The sequence below is a fragment of the Sinohyriopsis cumingii genome, chromosome 9 (genome assembly GCF_028554795.1).
Source record: "Sinohyriopsis cumingii isolate HCF-2022 chromosome 9, ASM2855479v2, whole genome shotgun sequence".
Taxonomy (NCBI): domain Eukaryota; kingdom Metazoa; phylum Mollusca; class Bivalvia; order Unionida; family Unionidae; genus Sinohyriopsis; species Sinohyriopsis cumingii.
This window is the reverse complement of record NC_142969.1, coordinates 21,123,958-21,148,774: the sequence shown is the minus strand read 5'-3', so window position 1 is coordinate 21,148,774 and position 24,817 is coordinate 21,123,958. Positions and strand designations below refer to the sequence as shown.

The following is a 24,817-nucleotide window of genomic DNA, read 5'->3' as shown; positions in this document are numbered from 1 at the left end:
ATGTATATAAAGTCTAGGAATACTTAAGACCCATTTAAATGTATCCTAGTCTATATTTAACTGTATATAAAGACCAGTAATTCTCGAGTCCCAGTTGAATATAACCTAGTAAATATTTAACCATATATTAAAGTCAAAGTCCCATTTAAATATAACCTGTTCCATACTAAACTATGTAAAATACACAATTATTAAAATCCCAATTAAATATAACTTAGTCAGTATTTAATTTATACAAAATACAGAATACCCAAGTCCCATTTAAATTTAATCTAGTCCATATTTACCTGTATATAAAATGTTACGACTATATGGTCTTAAACTAAGTAACAGAAATGAGCAAGAACCAACAGTTTTGTAAAATTCAACAAATAATTTATTTCCCTATAATACATAGCGAAATCTTGGAAACTTAAGAGTATTGTGAATTCAATCCCAAATAGTCCTAAAAGTTCTATCACAAGTCCAAATATATGAAGTTACAACTGAATTCCAGAGGTATTCCAATTCAATTCCAATACTGAATATGCTGATGTGTCTCTAGTCTCTAAGGTGCTAATGTGCCAGTGGCCGGGATTGTGATGATGTGCTAACAGTCTTTTGCTAATATAAATGTCTTTGTTTGAATTCACTCTAATTGCAAATTTATGTTCCAGTCCAAGAATATTATTCATGAGTTATTATTTCCAGTGAATAATAATAAGAAATGATTAATCTACCAAACACTTATTCTGCCTAAGATTACAAATATGTTAACCATTAATAATGATCTGAATAATTAATCTGCAATCATAGAGAAATATCCAGCTATGTATTCTGTTCTTTACTAAATAAATATCCATTATCAGGTACACAGGGAACTTGATTATGGACAATATCAAGAACTTAATACAAAATATATAACAATCCTTAAGAAAAGCCAGCAAATAATACAAATTGAAAATACATAACAATAAAATAATGGAATTCTTAAGTCCCATTTAAATATAACCTAGTCCGTATTTACCTGTATAAAAAGGTCAGGAATACTTCAGTCTTAGCGCAAAAATGTACCTGTATATAAAGGTTACCTGCTCATAAAGGACCCTTTTTGTTAATCCCAAAGGTGATCATTTATGAATTATAAACTGGTTTTATTGTTCTGTAAATCACAATATTTTATCAGTAAAATTTCACTCATTAAGAAAAATTCACCATGTTTATCATATGAAATGTTAATATTCTGCCCATCTGAATTATGCATACAGTAAAGGCAGGTTGCTTTTCCCTCACAGAATAAAATCTGCAATTTCAGTTACCTACCTTTAAAATTTTATACACATGAAAATATACTGGAACTTTATATACATGTAGTCCTTAAAGATTTGACTTATTGAGACCTGTAACTATTTATCCTTCTGTACGTTCCTAGCAGTTTTAAAAGTTAATGAAGTGGAAAGGTTGAGGTAATTCATGAATTATTTCCCCCTTTCTAGCTTTATTCAGACAGAATAAATTGTACTTCTTTACAAACTGACCCTCTAAAACCCTGGAGTACTCTAGCTAGTTCTATCTGTTCTAATGCAGGTAGGCTTAGAGAATTTCAAAGTAACAAACAAGATGTAATGCAAGCACTGTGCAGCACTGATCTGCTATTCTATAAGCATGTAAGTCTGGTGGAATATTCTTCACTTCTGGAGGGTTAGACTCCCTGACCCCAAAATGCTCTTTAGCACTAATCTTCTTTAATAGCTGAGATTAGGATCATCTCCATTACTAACCATAACAGTCAACATACTCTGTCACAGGGAGGGTGGTAATACTCACTCCTGCATCTTTCGATTTCTATCTTTATTCGGCATAAACTATCTCCCCTTTCATACCATATCAGTAAAGGGAGGTGAATTGTTGCTAATGTTTACCTGTGGATGTTTTGACTCCTTACATCTTTGTAGTCTTCTATCTCCCTATCCTAAGAAATGGAATTACCTCCCTTTACTAATGATGACACTCACTATATGTATAGACTAGGAAGTTCTCAATCACTGTCCTTGCCCTATAGGAACAGGATTTGATACCCTTACTAACCACGACTGTAAGCAGAAAGGTTTAAAGTGAAATAGTACTTATTCCTAGACATTATGGTGCCCTTAGTCCTCTCTTTACTAGGACAGTAAACTTGCCAGGTAAAGAGTGGCAGTATTCTTAGATGCTTTGGCTCAGTGATTTGTAGTTCTCTGTCTCTATATCATTGGACTTGAAGAAAAAATCATGCCAGAAGCAGCAGAGAAGGAGGTAATACTTACTCCTGACTGGTACGAGTCCCTGAGATGTGTAGTCTTCAATTTCTCTGTCCTTGTTCTGGATAATTTTAACCAGCTCTTTCTGTCTCCGCTTTAGCTCTGACACCATGACCATCAGTGGGATAATCATGTGATTGGAAGACTGGTGGGAAGAAAAAACACAATGAATAAATGCTTTGAGCACCATTTTAAAAATATGATTTTGAAACCAGGTGGTTGCACCTGTACAGGTAAAAGGTCGGGCCAGGCATTCAAAACAATAAAACTGAACAATAAGCTGTCTGAGGTCTATTTAAAAAACCCTCAGATAAAACAAAAGAACAACTCATTACTGGTCTGCCTCTTGATAGTCCTTTTCATATAGGCAACTGACATTTTTATTCAGAACAACCCTGACCTTCAACCTTTTTGTCCTTTATGCAAAGGGCAAGTCATTCATAAAGTTATTATGTTGATATGGAAACCATTTTAATTCTTTTAATCCTTTTTATCTTCTGATCACAAAAATTTATAGATTTCTTTCTTACCATAAATTCAAGACATCCACAAAATTTGGTGACTGCAGATGGTGAGAACTCAAGTTTTTCTTCTAAAATAAATTTTCTTTCTTAGTGACCATAAACTTCAACCTTTTAACCTTGAACATAATAGTGATCTCCCATATAACAAGTGCAAGCCATCCTCAAAGATTGGTAACTTTAGGTTCAAGTTATAGTGAAGAACTCATTTTTTTCTTTCAGTTACATATACATTTACCTTGAATCTTTTAACCCCCAAAATCAACAGGCTTCTTCCCTACCCTAAGTGCAAGCAATCTGCAAAGTTTGGCTCATGTTTGTAATGTAGAACTAGTGTCATTGTGCAGAAAACAATTTTTTCATCCAGTCACACACAGTGAATTGAAATAAAAATCAGTACCTGCAGCTTATGAAGAACTCAATTTGTTGTGTGAAAGCCATTTTTCTTTTCCTTTATTCAGTCACTGATCTTGACATTTGATCCTAAAATCAATTGGATTTTTCCTCAAGTCAAAGGCACCCAACGTGTTTGGCAGGTGGACAACACAAGTGATTGATCCAGAGATGTTGCAAGGATTCATTCTAAACAGGGCAGCTCCCCCATGGCCATCAAATTAAGGGAGGTGCAAAAAATAAAACTGGGTGAGGAAGAAATGGTATCTAATCATGCCTAAGCACAGCTATCTTAGCAAGACTGAATATGGTAAGCTTTCCATGGCTGTTTTGCACAAATTTGCACAGCTCAGAGTTACTGTCTTATACATCTGTGCTCCAAAGTAAGATTTTTTTCACTAACACAAGGTCTGACAAGGCTTCACTTTTTTGAATTTGTGCATTGTTGACTACTATGCCAGATTTCTGAACAGTTTCATATGCTGTACAAGGATTTTAAGTCATGCCATACATTGCTTGTTCAGACATCAGTATTTTAAATTGTCTGCATTTCAATTTTGCCCTTTCCAAATTCCATTTAAAAATACTGCTAAAACGGGGACTGAATGGCATGCCGTCTGTTTTGTCTGTCCAGCATGTACATCAGACTAATATTCAACATCATTTTTGGGTTACCAATCACTAGTATTTCCACTAATACTTTCACATCTCAAATTATCAAGTATTTTTCAAAACTTTAAAAATCAGTCATCTTCACCATAATCAGCCAGTATTTTGCCAAACAAAATCATCTGAATATGAACTGTGTTGAGGATCTGCCATTTTTTGGTTCCCTAGGTAGCCCATATTTTAAACAAACATTTGTAAAAAGAATGCCTGATGTGCTAATCAAATTAAGAGCCCTTCAGACCAAGATGAAGAATCCAGACATGTAATCAGCTGCTGACTTAAAACAAGGAAGACAACTCTACATGACTTATGGGTTAACATTTAAAAAAAAACTTTTATACTGTACTGAGTACATTTTTATGTGTGGCTTTAAACTAATTTATGGGAGTTCATTGTTCTCCAAGTGCACAAGTCAGTACAAAGTTTGTGTGATTCATGCACTCTGGTAGCATATCTGTTCATCAGAAATATAATTGTCAATAAACAAACATCAAACAATATGCTCCACCTTCTGGCAGGCGTATAAAAAATGATGACAGAATATAGTACATGCAGCATGGACTTAAAATTGCCAACTCAATCCACTGGACTTTGGACAAAGGGGCAAGGGATTAAATACCAAATAATAGCAATGGATATCCACTCAGTCTGGTGCATTTCCCCAGAGTCTAGTTGATATTGACTCATTGTAGCAGAAATCCACCAAAAATGTTATTTTAGGCATATTGAGTTTAGTGGCACCCCTCAATGGTTCTGTTGTATTCACTTTGAGGGTCAAAACACTATAACAGAGAAATGAAAGTAATGCAGAGGAAAGACAAGGTTTACATTTCTTGGATATCTTCCCACCAGTATCCATGACAGAGCACATAACAGAACAGTTGCCAAGCTACAATGCACAGCCCCTGTTGATTAATTACAGGTACATGTACCTGTCAGCATATACAGATGCATAAATGTGTAGATACTGTTCTGCATCAAGCAGTAACTTCCATGTTTTTCAATAAATGAAATTTGATAAAACTGCTTCGTCTAGTTATTAATTTGTCACATAGTTTTCCTTTTATTTTTATATTGTTTCCTAAACCCAGTTTGAAGAAATTATTGAAAGCAGTAATACTAAAAAACCTTGAAAATGAGATTACAAATGAATGCCTTACTATTTACACCATACATGTATGATCAAGAACACTGACAATGGAAGAATATGACACATTTCCCAAAATTCTTTCCAATGTTTATTCTACAGGAATAAAGTGGCATCCTATTTTAAGTGAAATACAAGCTAGGCTACAACAAGGTTCTTATGTACCTTTACCTTTAAAGCTTTAAAATAATATTGTTTATAATAAAAACAGTATGACAATTTTTAAAATGTACAGAATTGTGTAACTATTGTCTGCTAATGCTCATTCACACCATGAACACAAAAGGACTCCAAATATAAAAAAATACTACTTTTTGTGATCAGTTTTCATTCTACATGCATCAGGTACTGGCTGAGGAGTGACATTCTTACTCTGAAGTCAGCCACCAAATCTGCTACTGTAGCTTTCTGCCTCAAGGCAACAACAGTTACACCAGACACCAGCTGCTGTTCAATGCCTCAAGGCAACAACAGACCAGACACCAAATCTGCTACTGTAGCTTTCTGCCTCAAGGCAACAACAGTTAGACCAGACACCAAATCTGCTACTGTAGCCTTCTGCCTCAAGGCAACAACAGTTAGACCAGACACCAAATCTACTACTGTAGCTTTCTGCCTCATGGCAACAACAGTTAGACCAGACACCAAATCTCCTAATGTGGCTTTCTGCCTCAAGGCAACAACAGTTAGATCAGACACCAAATCTGCTACTGTAGCCTTCTGCCTCAAGGCAACAACAGTTAGACCAGACACCAAATCTGCTAATGTAGCTTTCTGCCTCAAGGCAACAACAGTTAGACCAGACACCAGCTGCTGTTCAATGCCTCAAGGCAACAAAAGTTAGACCAGACACCAGCTGCTGTTCAATGTCACCTTCAAGGTTTCAAAGTGCACATTAATTGTTGAATGAAAAATATCACAAAACCATGTAGTTTAAATTGAAAATGAAAACAAATTTTGAAAAACATTTGGACTGAAGAACATTTGGGGTAAAGTTTATAAATTACTGTAATACTGGTATATAGCATTATACAAATAACTAAATATAATTACTTTTTATTTTCCTAATTAAGACACTAGTCATTTAACTTAAATTTTGAAAAAATATTAATGACCTTGATGAACATCTGAAACTTTTTAAAAAAAGAAAATAACAAGTCAGATCAGAAACATTAACTACTAAATAAAAATGCTTTTTGCTGTTGTTGGAGAAACAAATTTTTTATTTGTAATATAAACTTTGAATCACAATGAGGTTTAGTTGTGATATTTTCATGTAAAATAGTGTCTAACAGTATATGTGCGTGTGATTTGGATTTTTAACCTAGCTTTAACAATTCTTCTGTCACATCACTATGATATCTGCAGTGTGACAGTTTATAGTTATGTCTAGCACTGGGGTATCATGCTGTAGACATGTGGCATCCTGTCCCACCCAGTCACATTATCCTGACAGCAGGCTAACCAGTCTTAACACTAACATCTTAAATGCTGAGCGCTGTTAGTACCATTTTGTAACCTTTGTTATGACTTGGCCAGGGTTCGAGCCTGTCACCTCCCACATCCAAGACAGATGCGCTAACCACTAGGCCACTGGAGTGGTATAGCAGTATATAAAGCCATAAAAAATTGTTATTCTTTCCATTCATTTTTTAATGCAGCACTAAAAATACAAGTCTATTTCATTGACATGAAGCTTTGACAAGTTTACGAAACATTAAGTTACAAGCCTTTTTATTTTGTTTCATCATTTGTTGTAATAAAATGTCTTTATAACAGTACATGCAAAACTGAGAAAGCATGATTGTGTATATAAACCTCCTGCCCCGTTAAATCATCACTAGGGGTTAATGTGTAAAAACTGATGACATTGCAATTTCAATGCACATTTTCTATGGGGAAGTTTTTCAAAAACATTTTAACGTGATCTGGCTTATATCATGATGTTATTCTTTGGACCCCGAGCACTGCATTATAATGGGTGTTACCTGTATGATGCATATCCAGGGGAAATCAACTGCTATTGCAGTATGAAATGAAAAACATTTCATGCCCCCATCCTCATTATTCTCTTGTTCATTCGAGCATAGAATTCAGGAATGTTTTTATTTATTGGCACATGCAAATCTTCTAATTCAAACCTTTGTAATGGATTTGACAAATAATATTAAGTTCTACATATAAAACAAAGAGTCACATTTAATTTATTTTATGAGTGGATAGCTTGAATCCGTAAATGTAAACACCAATGATGAAGAATTTCCACCTATCTTCTAAAATTCTATGCAAAATTCATATCTGAAATGATGTCCATCTTTGTTTAGAATTTCTGTATTGCATAAATGTAAATACTGCATGCTTTTCAAGTGACTCAAAATAAAAATGTCCAGTGGTAGAGTTGGACATGTATCACTCTTTGTCATGATGTACCAATACATTATCAGCTTTCTTTGATAATACTTGAAAATGTATGAGAAAAAGGGATCATTTCATTGTGATGCAATAGACATGCTGATAAAACAACACATACATGAACACAAAAACATAATATAGTTTTAATATTAATAATATTGAAGCAATTCCAAATTATTTGCATAATGTCTTGGATAATATAATGTAACCAAACAAATGAGGACACGAGTTTTGGTTAAACTGAATTTTTTTTAGTGTTAGTGGGTCATAAACTATAAAATAAGCATCATTTGTATCCTGAATTCAACTTCAATCATAGTTACATCCCTTTGTAATTTTTTGTCTTCTCACCAAATTTTCTCTTTTCCAATTTGTTCTTCCTCTGACCCCCAAAAATCAATGTCTGCAGGAGAAAAATAGGGTTGGTCAGGTAACCAGAACCATACATTTTTTTATTTGGGTTGGTTTACAAATGCTTGCAAACAAAATGTTTTCAGTTGGGGGATGTTATAGGAAGAACATTTTAGAACCAGTTTTGTTTCATCTTCATGAAAACCTTCCAACACAACTGCTGAATGTCTTTTCATTAATTCTGATTGTCAATCCAATTTGAGCCATCTAATGTAGTAACCAAAAGGCGTAATTGTTAAACTTGAGTAATGAGTAAAACCTTCATAATATAAATTTCTTGCAATATGGACCATCCAGCTATCAATCCCACATAACATGGGGCTGATACAAAATTTGCAGTCTTGTTGTGCCTCAAGTCCCCACAGTCACACTGAAAACCTGAACCCTTTTCATACCTCACATCCCCAGAGGTACATTGACAACTTGAACACTTGTGCCTTAAGTCCCCTAAGGCATGAAAAAAACATGAACCCTTGTTGTACATTAAGTCCCCAGAGGTACATTGACATCCTAAACACGTGTCTCGAGTCCCCTGAGGCACACTGAAAACCTGAACCCTTGTTGTTCGTCAAGTCCCCAGAGGTACATTGACAAACTGAACACTGTGTCTTGAGAGACACTGAAAACCTGAACCCTTGTTGTACATCAAGTACCCAGAGGTACAATCAACAACTTTACCACTATCATACCTTATAACTGCTCAGTGAGGTATAAAACAAAGTTTGTTTTCTATCTGTCAAAATAAATTTAAATTAAATAAGACCAGAAAACCAATAGTGAGTGTTTAAAAAAAATTGATGATTGTTCAAGGTACATTTAATTTAAGTCAAAGATACATTTGCTTCAATGGTCAGTGGTACATTTACTTCAACAATCAGAGATACATTTACGTCTTCAATCTGAGATTTACTTAAATGGTCAGAGATGCATTTACTTCAACAGTCAGGGGTACATTTACTTCAAGTCAGAGGTACATTTACATCAATGGTCAGAGATAAATTTACTGCAACAAAGATACAAATTATTAGGGACCTGGGTGGAAGAGTAGTCTAAAGCGCTCACCTTTACTGATCAGTGCCATCTTACCTGTGTCCACATGGGTTGGTGTCTTGGGTTCGGCTGTTGTATGTGAGAAAGCTGTTAGTAGCTTCCTTTGGGGAACTGGATCTAACTGGTTTTCCCAGGTTCTGTATAGCCTATCGCATGCTTAGATATGGTGTTAAACCCAAGACAACAACAACTTGTTTAATTTTTTAAACCAATATAATATATTTCCTTCAATCAACAATCAAAAACCATTTCTCAATTCCTCACCATTCTCGAGTCTTCCAGTGAGCATAAGAATTTCCATATAAATGGCACCCCGACCAATCGAGAGGTAATGGTCATGACTTTCTCATGATTAATCCCATCTCTAATTGGATCCAAGCTTATCTTCAGTTCTGCATCCCTCAATGTCTTCTCCAGAGCACCCTGAATGTGCTCAAGGATTTGAATCAGAGAGACTTCAAGGCTGGGATTCAGTGCCTGAAATGAGTAACAATATATTCATTACCATGAAACCTTTAAATACTCATAACTTCACAATATAATGAATTAATTATTTATTAGTATAGTCTCAATGACAGTAGCTACATAGGGAATTAAACTCTGCTCTTCTGCCTGACAGTCCAACACAAATATATGTACCATAAGACTATGGGGTTGGACCAGTTACTCAAGTGGGATATAATGCTCTTGGTAACATAGATCGAGCAGCAATTAGTGACAGTGATAGGTATATTTTGTATTATCACATCCCATGTGTATGGTCAAGGATCCATCTCTCAGTAGCTGACTGCACAACAGGGGATGTATTTCAATGTCTCTGAGAAGTGACTCTGGATGAGACAGTCAACCTTCTCATTATCTTTGGAAGTAGCCAACTAAAGGTTTGGACCTGTTACTCGTGTGGCATTTAATGCTCAGTGTGAAAGGTGACAATTTTTGACATTGGTGGCAGCAGTATACTTTGTGTATTAATTCTCATTTTCAGGGGAGGAACTTTCAGTGTGGGTTCTTAGGTAAGCAATACAGCATTGCACATTGTGCATTGGCTCCTGGGTTTCCCCTAATTTTCAGTCTATGCAGACATGAAAACTTTAAAGTGGGAGACTGGATTGCAAAGTGGGCTTATCTCACATGTTTGCCCCCCAACCATTATAATCTATTATTTACATCCCTTTTTTTTAATGTTTTCTTTTTCAGAAAACAGACTATAGTGTGTGTGTATATATATATATATATATATATATATATATATATATATATATATATATATATATATGTATGTATGTATATATATGTATGCACTATGACAGGCCTAGTCATTGATGAGTGTCTACTGATTGTTCAATTTGACGGCTGCCATGTCTGTGGATAGTTCTAACACAGCTCATCTCAACATTGGTGTAAAAACTGGTGTTAAATATGCTAATACCTATTGCCATAATTTATACTGTGGATTTATGACAATATTAAGTTAGTGTAAGTTTAAGTGAAATTTAATGAGCACACTTTCATTTATTCAAGTGAATTTGGAAACCTGTTCAAAACAAATGATTTTAGGTTATCCAAGAGGGCCACCTAAGTGGATTCAAATTTTAAACTGAACTACATCTACCATATCTGAACTTTCGATGATACCAACTCAAACACATTATGCAAGTTTCTTTCAAAAGTTTATGGATATGTGCTGGTCATATATTAGGATTTCACATTATACTTTCTATCCCTCTTATGAACTAGCTGAAAATATCAGAATCATGGATAATATTTAAATACCAGCCTTGTAGGTTCCTTACTCAACACACTTAGCTCAACCTTTTCTGCATCATTCTCTGACTTTTTAATGTCTGATATACCTGAAGATCAGAGCCACACAGATAATCTCATGCAGGAAAGTCATGTACAGAGTGAAAATGAAAACAATGGTACAGATGATGATTAGAGCTATCCAGTATGGCTGACATTTATCTGGAATTCCTGAGGGTCAAACATAATAAATACAGTGTCACTGTGCATATAGATCCACAAACATTTGAGTTTGTAAAACTGCTGTTGGATTCAGAACCTTGCATGACTTCATGCAGTTCAAGTGTTCAAAATGGTGGTATCTACAGAACATAAGACAGCTACATTGTATAAAACAACATGTGTCTTACATATACAGGGGCTGAAATGTTTCACATGGTTAGATCATATTATCTGTAAATGTAGACAGGATGAGAATACCCATGCTAAAGACAGTTATATGCTGACATCTACACTGTTAACCAAACATAAAATAGCTCCGAAAGTCTTTGACCTAGATGACTCAGGCAATAAAATTAACACCCCTCCAGAGTGTCAGGCAATCACACGCTCCATAATCATGACCATTACAGTGATGGCTTAACCATAATGATTACTTCATGTGTGTACCTCAAAAAACAATAGGAACCTGGAAGCCCAAATTGAATTAAAACTACAGTTACATGCTACTAAGTCAGCACAGGGAAGGATTACTGAGCAAGTAACCTCATGTGAAACAAAAATTCAGACGGACTCCCAAATAGAAACAATGTCAGATGCCCAGACACAGACAATCCCAATACCAGCCAAAGAAAATGTAAACTGCCATGCAAGTAACAACTGATACCCAAAGTAATCCTGCATTGCAAACAACAGCACCCCCTCTCAGTCATGTGTCACACCTGCAACAGCAATAAGTGTACACCCATGCAAGCCCTCAGCTTAGACAAGTCTGTTGCCTGCACCAACAACTGCATTTCACAGTGCTCAGACAAATGTGTCATCAGCTCGATTAGCTCACACAAATGAGACAAATTTCAGCACTCCTTCCTCCAAGAGATGTTTCTGAAATACAAACCCATAGTCCAGTTCACATGAAATCACAAGCCAGAAAAGATAGGACCCTAATAATTGGCTCCTCAATATTGAAAACTATAATACCAAGGAGACTTTTTAAAACAGAGGTACAGACTCTAAGAGGTGCAAAAACTGACAACATTACAGACAGAATAATTAAAGCTGACCTAACCAAATACAACCAAATTATTATTTTAGAAGGTGGAAATGATGCCAGTGATGGAAGGTCACTAAATCAAATCAGAGCAGATTCTGAAAGTTTACTGTTTGCTGCTAGGTATTGCAGCCCAGATACATGTAAAATAATGATATCAGGACTACCTCCTCGTGTGGACACCAGGGTGAAAGAAATCAATGATCTAATAATTGACCAATGTGAAGATGTCAACCTACAGTACATTCCACAACACATATCTTTCTTCAGAACCAGGATATGTCAACCTAAACCTCTACCACAGAGACAACATTAATTTAAGAAGAAAAGGAATCTCTCAACTACTGAGAAATATTAACATGTATGCCCCCATTTTCAGGTACTATAATGAAGAGTACTGTCTCTACCGTGGAGAAACTCCAGGGCATGTGACACAGTTATGCCATCATGGCAAACTGATAGAGTACTTCACATACCATAAATTTTGACACAAACAAAGACTGTCAGTCAGTGTACATTCAACTCTGCTTATATGCATAGCCTCAGAATCAGACCCAAGCTATGCATATAAACGGAATTCATGTATATTTACAATGTAAAACTCATCAAAATTTCACTTCAGAAAACCTCTATACCAAAATTCAACGCTCAAAACAATATTAAGTGAAGAAATGTATAATTTTATTGTGACATGGTAAAATAAGTATAAAAGCACAAATAAAGATAATTATCCAAGTGTGAAACATATTCAATATGTTTGGAAATGTTCTAAATTTAATATTTGGTCCACTATTATTGTTCTTATCAATATGCTGTTGAAAGCAACATATAAATATTAATATAAACAGTGGAGGAAAACTAAAAAATCTGTCACTGCCATGAAAGAGAGAGAGAGAGAGAGAGAAAGAAAGAGAGAGAGAGAGGTCAGCATTGGTTATATCCCTATGCCCTACAGTTAGCAAAAGCACACATTTGAAATTCAATCAATGTAGTAAGGAAGTGTCAGACTATCTGAAGGATAAACATATATATATACATATATATATATATATATATATATATATATATATATATATATATATATATATATATATACACACACACACTGTTGTTGTTGGGTTTAATACCATTTTTCAGCACAAGATAGGCTATACATAGCAGCCAGTATTAATGGTGGAGGAAAAACCCGGGAAAACACCAGAAAGAACTACCGACCCAAGAGAAGCTACTGGCAAGCTTTCTCACATACCCACATAGGCCAAACCCACACAGAGGTGAGATGGCAGTGATCCGTAACCATGAGCGCTTTAGACCACTCTGCCACTCAGGGCCCCCATATATATATATATATATATATATATATATATATATATATATAAAGGTGTAGTTTTCTCTATCTCTTTATTCATCTACCAGAAATGACAATACAGTAAATTGCAACCAACTCGCATTTATTAATAACAAGGGAAGGGCTGGTGTGCTGAATGCATAACAGATCGGTTTGTTATTCAACTGATGCTGTAAATTGTGAAATGTTTAATAATAAAAGATACTTCACACATTAAGATCAAAATAAGTATATTTGGCTAGAATGTTAGCAGTCCTTATAAAATTCTGTACAATTCTTGTTCTCTACTGTTTGTTTGGAAACTAAATATTTCTCCTTTGGTGATCATGACAGAGATATTCCACATACTGAAGTGTGTAAATTATATTTTCTTCAAGGAATTTCATGACTATATTTTCTACAGAAGAAATTATTTTACACCGACTACCTGGGGCAGCTGAAACTGTACTTTTTAGTTTATGTTCTTCTCCATTCATTCCATCATTTCTAAAAACTGAATGTCATCATCACTATACTTTTTTTCACTGCTCCCAGGCTCTGCATCTAAATAAGAAATCCCAGCCTGCAATACATCAGAAATATATTTGGGGCTGCACACAACACGACAAGTCATCTTTTTTCAACTAGTTGCATCTTTCCCATAAAAATTGATGATATCAAGTGGCATATTCTTGCAATCCTTTTCTCTCAACTCTGCTTAGTGCTGCTTAGTGCAACAGCAGGCGATACAGCAACTTTTTTTGCAGTCAACTGAAACTCTTTCCAATGCAAGTCATTGAGGCTTTGTGAACAGGTAGCGTAAAAGCCAGTCTTAATGGTATCTGCCAATATGTGCCAAGATCTCTCTGCAAATGGACACTGTAAGAGCATACCGCTTCATTAATACCTGTTTTTTAAGCAAAGGGAAATAAACATTTTCTGCATCTGTTTCCAGAACTTGTCTGGTTCATCAATGAACATCATCACAGGACACCTAAGTTCTTCCAGTCCATCACAACCCTCTGTTCTCCTTCATCTTGGCTTCCATATGGTTCTCCCCTGGAAAGCAGATGTACAATTTAGAGCAATACAAACACATAAAATCTATATGGCTCTTGCCTAAAAAGATGTACAATTTGACAAAAACTTAACATAGTTCTCACATGAAAAGATGTACAATATAAACAAGTAAAATAAAAATCTAATGGGTGTCACCCCTACCCCCTAAAGAAATCAAATTGGTTCACCCCCAAACCACTATTAAAGGGTTACGGTCATTGGGGGTAGGATGACTCTGGTGTCTAGTCTTAAAACACTTACATGAAAAGATTTACAGGTGTTGCTTTTGGGATACAATGATTTTGGATTTCCCACTACTCATTACCCTACAGGAGGTGTTAAGGTGAACTTCCCTTAATAATCTGTGACATAACCAATTCGAGGTTTCACTGTTAACCATATTCCAAGATGTATGTGGCCACAATCTGGAATTTATCAAGATGCATTTCAACAAAGATGAGGATTGCTAAGATGAAAAATTTAAAATGGTAATGTAAGATAATTCCATTTATGGGACCTATTGATTAATGCTCAAGTCAGATGAAGAAAATAATGCACATGTTGCATTTAAATCTTTAGGTCACAATTCTATTCTTAAAACACAAATTACCATTTATTATTTTTTTATCATCAAATGATAACTTTTGGAAATCGTCCAGTGATAGTTGCTACAACCAGAGACACATATAACACATCTCTGCTATAGCTTACTCCGGAAAGGGTTAATGATCAATCAGCTATCAAAACACATGCCTGTGAATGTGAAGAGTTTGTTATGTCAGTTCAATGTAATCAAAACTATTTAATTTCTTGATGCCTACATTTTGCCTTGAGCTACAACAGAACACGGGAAATAACTGGCTAAGGTGAGGAAGCATCTCAAAAGCTAGATTCATTCAATGTTCAGCTATTAAAAAAAACATCACAGGGCAAAGTTGTGTTCGTTTTCCTAACAGAAAATGGTGAAGTTTTCATTTTTTAAGCAACTTAGTCACCCGCTTCGCCTGGTAGCATGACCCCTGGCATTGTATGGGACAAGTGGATTAATGCTCAAGTCAAATCAGTGCATTGTATGAGACCAGTGGATTAATGCAGATCAGTGCATTGTATGAGACCAGTGGATTAACGCTCAAGTCAGATCAGTGCATTGTAGGGGACCAGTGGATTAATGCTCAAATCAGATCAGTACATTGCATAGGAGCAGTGGATTAATGCTCAAGTCAGATCAGTGCATTGTATGGGACCAATGGATTAATGTTCAAGTCAGATCAGTACATTGCATAGGACCAGTGGACTAATGCTCAAGTCATCAGTGCATTGCATAGGACCAGTGGATTTATGTTCAAGTCATTATTAGCCATTTTACACAGGTGCCAATCATGTATGATACTGAAAGATATTCCTTATGAGCCATTTTAAATTGGTCCCAATCATGTATGATACCTGTAGTGTCCATGTTAGCCATTTTACATGAATTCCAATCATGAGGAGAAGCTGAAGCAAACCCATCGTCAAGAAAAATGATAAATGCTTTGAAGCAAATATCCAGATGATGCAGAGAGTTTAATATCCACATTTATGGAATAATGTAAAACTTGTGTAAGAGATTTCAGAAGTCCTGGCATTTGCGAGCCAAGAACAATACTGACATTTTAGAAAATATTTTGCCAAGTGAAAATCCTGCACAATGGCGAATGAACAAATTTACAACACTTACTCATCCACATTGTTATTGGAGGATATTATAAATGATGAGGATGAAAATCAAATGCTGTCATTCCAGTGGCCGTCTGATCTACATATAGACCTGGATATAACATGTCTTGAAAGACCAATTTTGCCCTAAAATCATGCTCTCTTAATACAACACATTTCATAATGCTATATAATCTATAAATAGGTGCATTGAGAATCTTGTCTCTCAAGACAGGTGGTCTTTCAAGTCAAGTTGTACTGTATTTGACTTCAACTTCAAAAGAGATTGAAAAACCATAATTTTCACAAGTTTTTGAATTTTTTTGGTAAAAATGAAAGGACATTTACCAAGTAACAAGGATGTGTCTATTCCCAAACATTGTGGCAAACTGTCCAATGTCAAGAATGCAGAAAGATGATTTTAACATGTCCATAGCTTCATGTGAGACTGCCTTATACAATGATACAGTTAATATCAAGTAACCAGCCACTTGTTTTACAGTATTGTTTTTATGTTTTACTAGTGTACAGGAGAACAAGTTTCAATTCAAAACATATTATGATGATAATTCTTTAACAGTGTCAAAATCTTTTCAAGTCTATAAATGTAAAAGAAAAGTTATGTGATAGGAGAATCAAAGTTGGGTTTATCTATCTACATTGTTCCTGTAAAGGCCACCATGTACAGTAAGCTAGTGGCCTTATCAACCAGACATGCTCTCAAGGGCAAGAAAGTATATACTAGTACATGTATACTAAATTCAAGTGTAGGACAAGGTGACAGGGCACTCAAAAGCTGGTGTCCACTGCATCATGAATGAAAGTGTCCAAGTATCTTAGATCTACATATCTACACACGTACATAAAGGATCACCCCTATCATTATATTCACCAAGGAATGAAGGAAAAATAGCACTCACGATGTGTTAGGAATTCATATTACAGCTTTGAGACCAAGAACTGAAGATGGGGCTCACAGGGATATGACCACCACCCCGGACTTATCAATTCTAGGTTGACACTAGGCCTCATACATGCAATTCTTTAAAGTTCTAACACCATATGACATTAAGGGATTTGGTCAGATCACATTACACCATATGACATTAAGGGATTTGGTCAGATCACATTAAACCATATGACATTAAGGGATTTGGTCAGATCACATTACACCATATGACATTAAGGGATTTGGTCAGATCACATTACACCATATGACATTAAAGGATTTGGTCAGATCACATTACACCATATGACATTAATGGATTTGGTCAGATCACATTACACCATATGACATTAAGGGATTTGGTCAGATCACATTACACCATATGACATTAAGGGATTTGGTCAGATCACATTACACCATATGACATTAAGGGATTTGGTCAGATCACATTACACTATATGACATTAAGGGATTTGGTCAGATCACATTACACCATATGACATTAAGGGATTTGTTCAGATCACATTACACCATATGACATTAAGAGATTTGGTCAGATCACACGACACCAAATGACATTAAGGGATTTGGTCAGATCACATGACACCATATGAATTAAGGGATTTTTGGTCAGATCACATTACACATATGACATTAAGGGATTTGTTCAGATCACACGACACCAAATGATATTAAGGGATTTGGTCAGATCACATGACACCATATGACATTAAGGGATTTGGTCAGATCACATTACACTATATGACATTAAGGGATTTGGTCAGATCACATTACACTATATGACATTAAGGGATTTGGTCAGATCACATGACACCAAATGACACTAAGGGATTTGGTCAGATCACATGACACCATATGACATTAAGGGATTTGGTCAGAGCACATTACACCATATGACATTAAGGGATTTGGTCAGATCACATGACACCAAATGACATTAAGGGATTTGGTCAGATCACACAACACCAAATAACATTAAGGGATTTGGTCAGATCACATGACACCAAATGACATTAAGGGATTTGGTCAGATCACATTAAACCATATGACATTAAGGGATTTGGTCAGAGCACATTACACCATATGACATTAAGGGATTTGGTCAGATCACATGACACCAAATGACATTAAGGATTTGGTCAGATCACACGACACCAAATGACATTATGGGATTTGGTCAGATCACATTACACCATATGACATTAAGGGATTTGGTCAGATCACATGACACCATATGACATTAAGGGATTTGGTCAGATCACATTACACCATATGACATTAAGGGATTTGGTCAGATCACATTACACCATATGACATTAAGGGATTTGGTCAGATCACATGACACCATATGACATTAAGGGATTTGGTCAGATCACATTACACCATATGACATTAAGGGATTTGGTCAGATCACATGACACCAAATGACATTAAGGGAGTTGGTAAGTATATGTAAAAGGTCTGCTGCTTTACATATATTCTTTTATTTCAATCTGGAAGTAGAACTATTGTTACTTTTGCAACATTAACAGATTAAAATAAATGCAAACACCACTCAGAATAGGTTACAACAGTTGTTTTAGTACCTAGATTCACAACAATAACCTGGAAGTGTTTTGGACCTCTGACGAGAATTGGGTTAGAAATGATAAACTGATGAAATAAATGCAAAACGTTTTGTGCATTTTTCTATTCTGACTGATGCTTGTTCTTAAAATTGGTTCAGTCAAACAAACAAACGGGAAGGTGCTTGAATATCATAACTGCTCATCCATTTCTGAAACTTGTTCACAGTTAATATAGACGCATTTTAAGCACAGGCACTTGATTCTGTGGAATCTAATGTGTACACTCACCATATAACACGAGTGTACACCATAGCTGCCACAGAATCAAGTTCCTGTGATTTAACCAATTACGGTGCAACAATATCTTCTTGCAGCAACAAACAAACCGAGATCAACATTATGTGTTTTTACCGCCAACATATGCCCACAATACAGGACACACGGTAAAAAATGTCTGGAAACATGTGAACGAGCCTGGAAATGATTGAACATAAAATAGAGTATATACGATTTTGTTTGGCCAGGATTTGTTAATAATGTAAAAAATTTTTTTTTTAGGAAAAAAAATCTTTACGAGAGCTTATCCTAGGCATGACTGAGAATTTTTTTTGGAGACGTTTTATTAATGGAACTGCAGTTTTTTAATCAGTCCAGTTTGCAACACTCATTACTAAAATTAGCACATGACTCTTTGGTGCGGAATTGAAAGCACATGTTTCAAACACGTGTAGGTCCACAAATTCCGCGGCTCATATCCTTTTCTCTACACAGAAGCTGACATCCAGATTTCATCTATACTGATAAATATAGGTTTGATCATAAGCACTCAGAAATTTAAAGTTACTGAATTTTTAATATCATGGTGTTTGCATAGGTCTACTATAGGAACTGAATTAGTACCGCGAGTCGTACAAATACAAGATTTATAGCATAATTTAGGTTGTTCTGAACTTACCTTTAGATCAATGGTGAAATCCAAGACAATCTGAATGCTAACGGCAACTTCCGGCCCTGTACGTGTTCAGTCTTCGAGAGCAGCCAGTACGTGTCGAATTTTCTTAAATGTGTCATGAAATAAACTAGGTATGTTGAGATGAAAATGATCCATTCTGGATTATGGCTGGAGTGAGTTGTACATTAGGAGACGAAAGTATGACAAGCTAGCTGTACTGGAAATACCGAGATGTACAGATTGGTGTCTTCAGAAGTGTTATGGTATTTGGTAATATTAGTTATGGTGGATTTCTACGATTCGTGGGTTCTTTGATATCGGGTTTTCGAGGTTTTCGGTAATTTTCTGCATAGCGCCACCTGTGTACGTATCTTGTTAGACCAACAAGTAGGTCTCCCCCACCCGTTTTTCTGACAGCAGAAAAAAACAAAATCGGATACCTACGTGTTGGTCTAGTTGTATACCCTTGATAAGCATTAGTTATTAGTTTGCATAAACAGTTTTATTTCGTGAAAACGTCAGAACTGTTGATGAGTACACTATTTTAAAAACGTACCTTTGGATTTGACTATTTTAGAACATGGTCGTATTCTCAAGTAAAATCGACATCTTAAAATCGATATCACTGACGAATTGGTTAACCAAGTTTGTCTTCTGATAATCTCCAGTGATTGTATGCAAGAGTCAGATCACATTACTACCACACGTGTCGAAAAACGAGAGATCGAATCTGCGGTAGCAAATAAGTGTCCAAATATGAAGGATTTTAATGTTTTCTGGTGGCTTTCGCAACTGACAGGTGATGAATTAAAACCTTTGTTGTGCATTATTTCTTTCTTTCTCGATGTAACACCTGGTTTTGTTTAAACTGTGGTGGACATGTACTTTCACGCACGTGTTAGTGTGTATTCTCACAGACAAACCTGATGAAATTTGCATTGATAGTGACATGATTACACATCTCTAGGAACGTAGTTATCCATGACATCAACGGTCCAAAATTCACGTGACATTAATAAACAAATTTCAAATGTTGTACAACAAATTCGAAATATTACAAGAATGTCACGTATTTTTTATATATAAAGAAATTAAATTATACCTTATTCATAAGTGTTATTCTGAAAACAATGACCAGAATCCTGTCGCTGTCACAGCAACCTGGAGAAAGATTTATCAAGCACTTGTAAGCGATGCTTGTGTGTGTGTTTGTTCTGCAAAGAAATATGCACAGTTCTTGGTGAATCAGGCTTTCTCCAGGTTGCCGTGATGGCGGCACGTTTCTGTGAATGATTGTCACTTTCTTTTTTCTAGTCCTAGTTTTCTATTACCCTCCTGTTACCCTCCCCACCCTTCTTTTGATATTTTGTCATTTATGTTTGGGTGACGAGTCAGAAACTCGGAATTCGCATGACCGTACGGTGGCAGCATAGATAATCCTCATGTTAGCGAGCCTAACTAACTTGAACATGAAAACGCTGGTTACTGAAGCAGTAAGATTAAAAATAATACATAATTTTTTGGGATTATTTTGCTTGTAAGCAAAATGATAGGCATAGATCTTTGGAATTTAATCGTTACACACACACACACGCGCGCGCGCGCGTGTGACTCCTTCATATTCTGCATGGATATAATTTCAAAGACGTTTTGGTTAGGTAAATTGTATCATGTTGAAGAAGAGATACAGAATATGGGAATTGTAATGGAAAAAAAAAAATGTTTCGATGTCGTTGATCTTACCTTTACTCGACCTGTCAAGGAATCGCCTGATAGTTCCTCGTACCAGAATGAAATTAAATCGGTTAAGATAATTTCATACGAGCTCTCAGTGAAGAACCATTTCACCAGAAATGGGTTTCCTTCTATTTCTAATGGGTGCCAGGGACTTGCTCTTAAATCCGGTATCCATTGTCGTCGCCACTCCAACTCGGTCGTCATGTTTCCCGGCGAAGGTGGGTGACCAGTCACATTGCCTGGATTGGTGAAAGAAATCTAACCATGTGGAACTTCGGGAAACTGAAAATAAGCGTGAGAGTCGAGAGTCATTCTGAATGAACGAAAAATATCTATTTTGATTGGTTAATGTTGGTATGTACTTGAGTTCGTATCGAAGCATTAAGTAAATCGTGAAATAGGCCAAGGTGCAAAAGAAGCTTCGTTTATTTAGTGTTGGACAGAAGAAAACACAAATAGGCTATTAAAGGAAAATGTCTTATCGATGGACACGCATCACAATAGAAGAAGTGATTCGTATTTTGTTTTAAAGTAATGTTTCAGGTTCTTAATTATTGCTTTTGTATAGTCAGTGGGACAAGCTTTGTGAGCTCTGTTTAATTTGTTGTAGGATTTACTCACTACCGACTTAATAAAAAATGCGAAAATTAAATTTATGTTGTTGATGGAAGTTAGTGTGCAGGGTTCCCAAAAAGATTTTGAAAGTTGCGATCCAGTACATTATGTGTGTAAGTAGTTGTATGTATGATTGGGAGACAAGCTAATTGTATAGGTGCCCATAGGTTAAAAAGCTGAGGGTGAGGTGGAGTGTGTATGTGTGTGTGATTTGAATTTTTAATGTAGCCTTAACAATTTTTCAGTAATATCGCTACGATGTCTGCAATGTGGCAGTTTATAGTAATGTCTAACACTGGGGCATCATGTCGCAGACATGTAGCACGATGTCCCACCCAGTCACATTATCCTGACACCAGGCCGACCAGTCCTAACACTAACCTCTTAACAGTGGCGTCGCTAGGGGGGTGCAGGGGTGCGGGGGGTGCGGACAGCACCGGGTGACACTATCTCAGAGGGGTGACACCAAAATAAAAAATTGCAAATTTTACAGAGCACACACTGCTCGGTCTAGTCGGATTTCATAAGCGGATAACCGATCATAGTTAAATACATGACTAGCAGGCACAACAGTGGCGTCGCTAGGGGGATGCGGGTGGTGCGGACTGCACCGGGTGACACCATCAGAGGGGGTGACACCAAAATGACATTACTAAGGATTCTGTATGGTCTGTTACGGAATGACCATGGGGGTGACACCATGAGCTACCGCACTGGGTGACAGCAACCCGAGTGACGCCACTGCCTCTTAATGCTGAGCGCCAAGCGAGGGAGCTGTTAGTACCATTTTTGTAAGTCTTTGGTATGACTTGGCCGGGGATCAAACCCACTACCTCCCGCATCTGAGGCGAACGCTCTAACCACTAGGCCACCGGAGCGGTAGGGTGAGGTGGAGGAAGCGCTTTCCGGACAAGATAAAATTTAATGTTAAAAGGGTGAAGGAAAAAGGGGTCGATAGTTTATGGGGACAGAAGTAAATTTGATCTTAAAATTTTGATTTTCAATTAAGACATCAAATTTACCATACAAACATCCCAACAGTATCATCCTGCATCCTTTATTTGATTATTCTCCCATTACAGCATCGTTTTTATTACCATCCAGACACACAGTTTTGATACCAAGGAAATTTTTGACTCTCACTCTTGCACCCCTAGGGGATACACTGTATACAATCCAACACCATTTTTTGATTACTGTCCAAACACATCACATACCATACCCAGCACCCACCTTTTGATTACTATCCAAACATCATGAAGACCGCTCCTGTGCATAAATGTTTAGAGCGTCCGCCTCGGATGCCGGAGGTCGCGGGTTCAAACCCCGGCCTAGTCATACCACACACGTATAAAAATGTTACAAGCTGCTGCCTCGCTTGGCGCTCAGCATTAAGAGGTTAGTGTTAGGACTGGTCGGCATGGTGTCAGGATAATGTGACTGGGTGAGACATGATGCTACATGTCAGCGGCACGATACCCCAGTGCTAAACATCATTTTAAATTTCCACACTGCAGACATCGTAGTGATATAACTGAGAATAAAAACTGTTAAAACTACGTTAAAAATCCAAATCTCTCTCTCTCTCTCTCTCTCTCTCTCTCAATACACGATGGTCTTAAACTAAGGACCAGAAAGAGCGAAAACCAGTAAGTTTTGTAAAATTCAACAAATAGTTTATTTTCACAGAATACAAAGTGAAAATTTAAAAAGACTTTTATTATTGCTACAAATTAAATCACAAATAGTTCCAAAAGTCATTAGTCCTAATGAACAGAGTTCTAATCAAATTCCAGTGGTTTTCAAAAAAAGATCCAGCACCGATGGTGTTGATGTTCCTGTAGTCTTGAATGTACTAATGTACTAGTGGCACGAAGTGTCATGAAGTACTAACAGTCTTCCAATTAATCACAATTATAATCCATGATACCCTTGCCTGAAGTAACTATAATTCCAAAAGAATGTGTCTGTCCAAGAATACTATCGAGCATTTTGTAATTCCTCAGAATTATGCTTTGGATAAATAATTAGACTCAAAGATCAAACTAAACATAACAATACAAATGATTCTGACATAACAATACAAATGATTCTGCGTCTGATGTTATCGCAATAATGAATAGTTCTTCAAGTAAACTATATATATATATATATATAATATATATATTATGCATATTTAATTGTTTGCTTGTTAGTTTTAAATTTGTTATGTTCATTTACCTATTATTGTAATATAATATTGTTTATTGGATTTAATATTGTCCAAGATATAGTTTAGTTCTGTTTGACCTGACTGATTTGTTATTTTGTTTTTTTTTCTCGATGTAAACAACTAATAATAGAAACATTTTATCTAGTTGCTGCCCTTGTTTCAAAATCAGTGACGGTTTTAGCAAACAATTTTTTATATTTTTTTATATTATCCTTCTCAGAATAAGAATCATTAAGTTCAGGCAAGGTCATAACAGGGCTATGTGACATCAAGCATGTGTCAGTTGATAGACAAACTTCTATTTTTTTCCAGACGGATGAACTTTTGACCCCCACCCGGAAATCTGTTTTGCGTTTTAGTTAGTCTTATAACTGATGTTATGATAAGAATTATATCAGTTGTGCTTTAAACACTTAAGACGTAAAGTTGTTTTATGCTGTGTCCAGTTTTGGGCTGAGTTTTTCTTTTCTTCAAATCATGAATTTCAAGTCATTGTTTTCCCTGGAAATAAAAAATTGCTCTGATAATTATTGGACAAAGACATTTAATGGAATTTTTACGGAATTCAAAAAATGGAATAATATTTTTCTGCGATTCAACAAGAGACTGTTGACACGTCAGAACAACGATGACTATTACAGATGTCATCGCCTTCCATTTTGGATTTTCTTGGGGATTTGAACTGATTCACTAAGGACTTTTAATGTATAGGACTTGTGTGTTACTTCTTGGATTATTTTTGGATTTAATTCATCGAAGCGTAAGTTCTTTTTTTTGTTATTTTTTCACT

General features: G+C 36.0%; 1 protein-coding gene across 2 annotated transcripts in view; it reads right to left on the bottom strand.

The window, feature by feature from the left end:
* Positions 1-21,473, bottom strand: part of LOC149791363 (non-homologous end-joining factor 1-like) — a 34,051-nt gene extending 12,578 nt beyond the window's left edge. The window contains exons 1-3 of one of the 2 annotated variants that reach the window (XM_089969911.1): positions 21,207-21,473; positions 9,147-9,359; positions 2,286-2,424 (exon numbers count right to left, since the gene is read on the bottom strand). In XM_089969911.1, the coding sequence (XP_089826037.1) occupies positions 2,286-2,424; positions 9,147-9,359; positions 21,207-21,404 (550 nt within the window). In that variant the 5' untranslated portion in view covers positions 21,405-21,473. Of the gene's footprint in view, positions 1-2,285; positions 2,425-9,146; positions 9,360-18,799; positions 18,912-21,206 lie in introns of those variants that run through there. The other variant, XM_089969912.1, reaches the window with a different exon arrangement.
* Between the last annotated feature and the right edge of the window lie 3,344 nt (positions 21,474-24,817).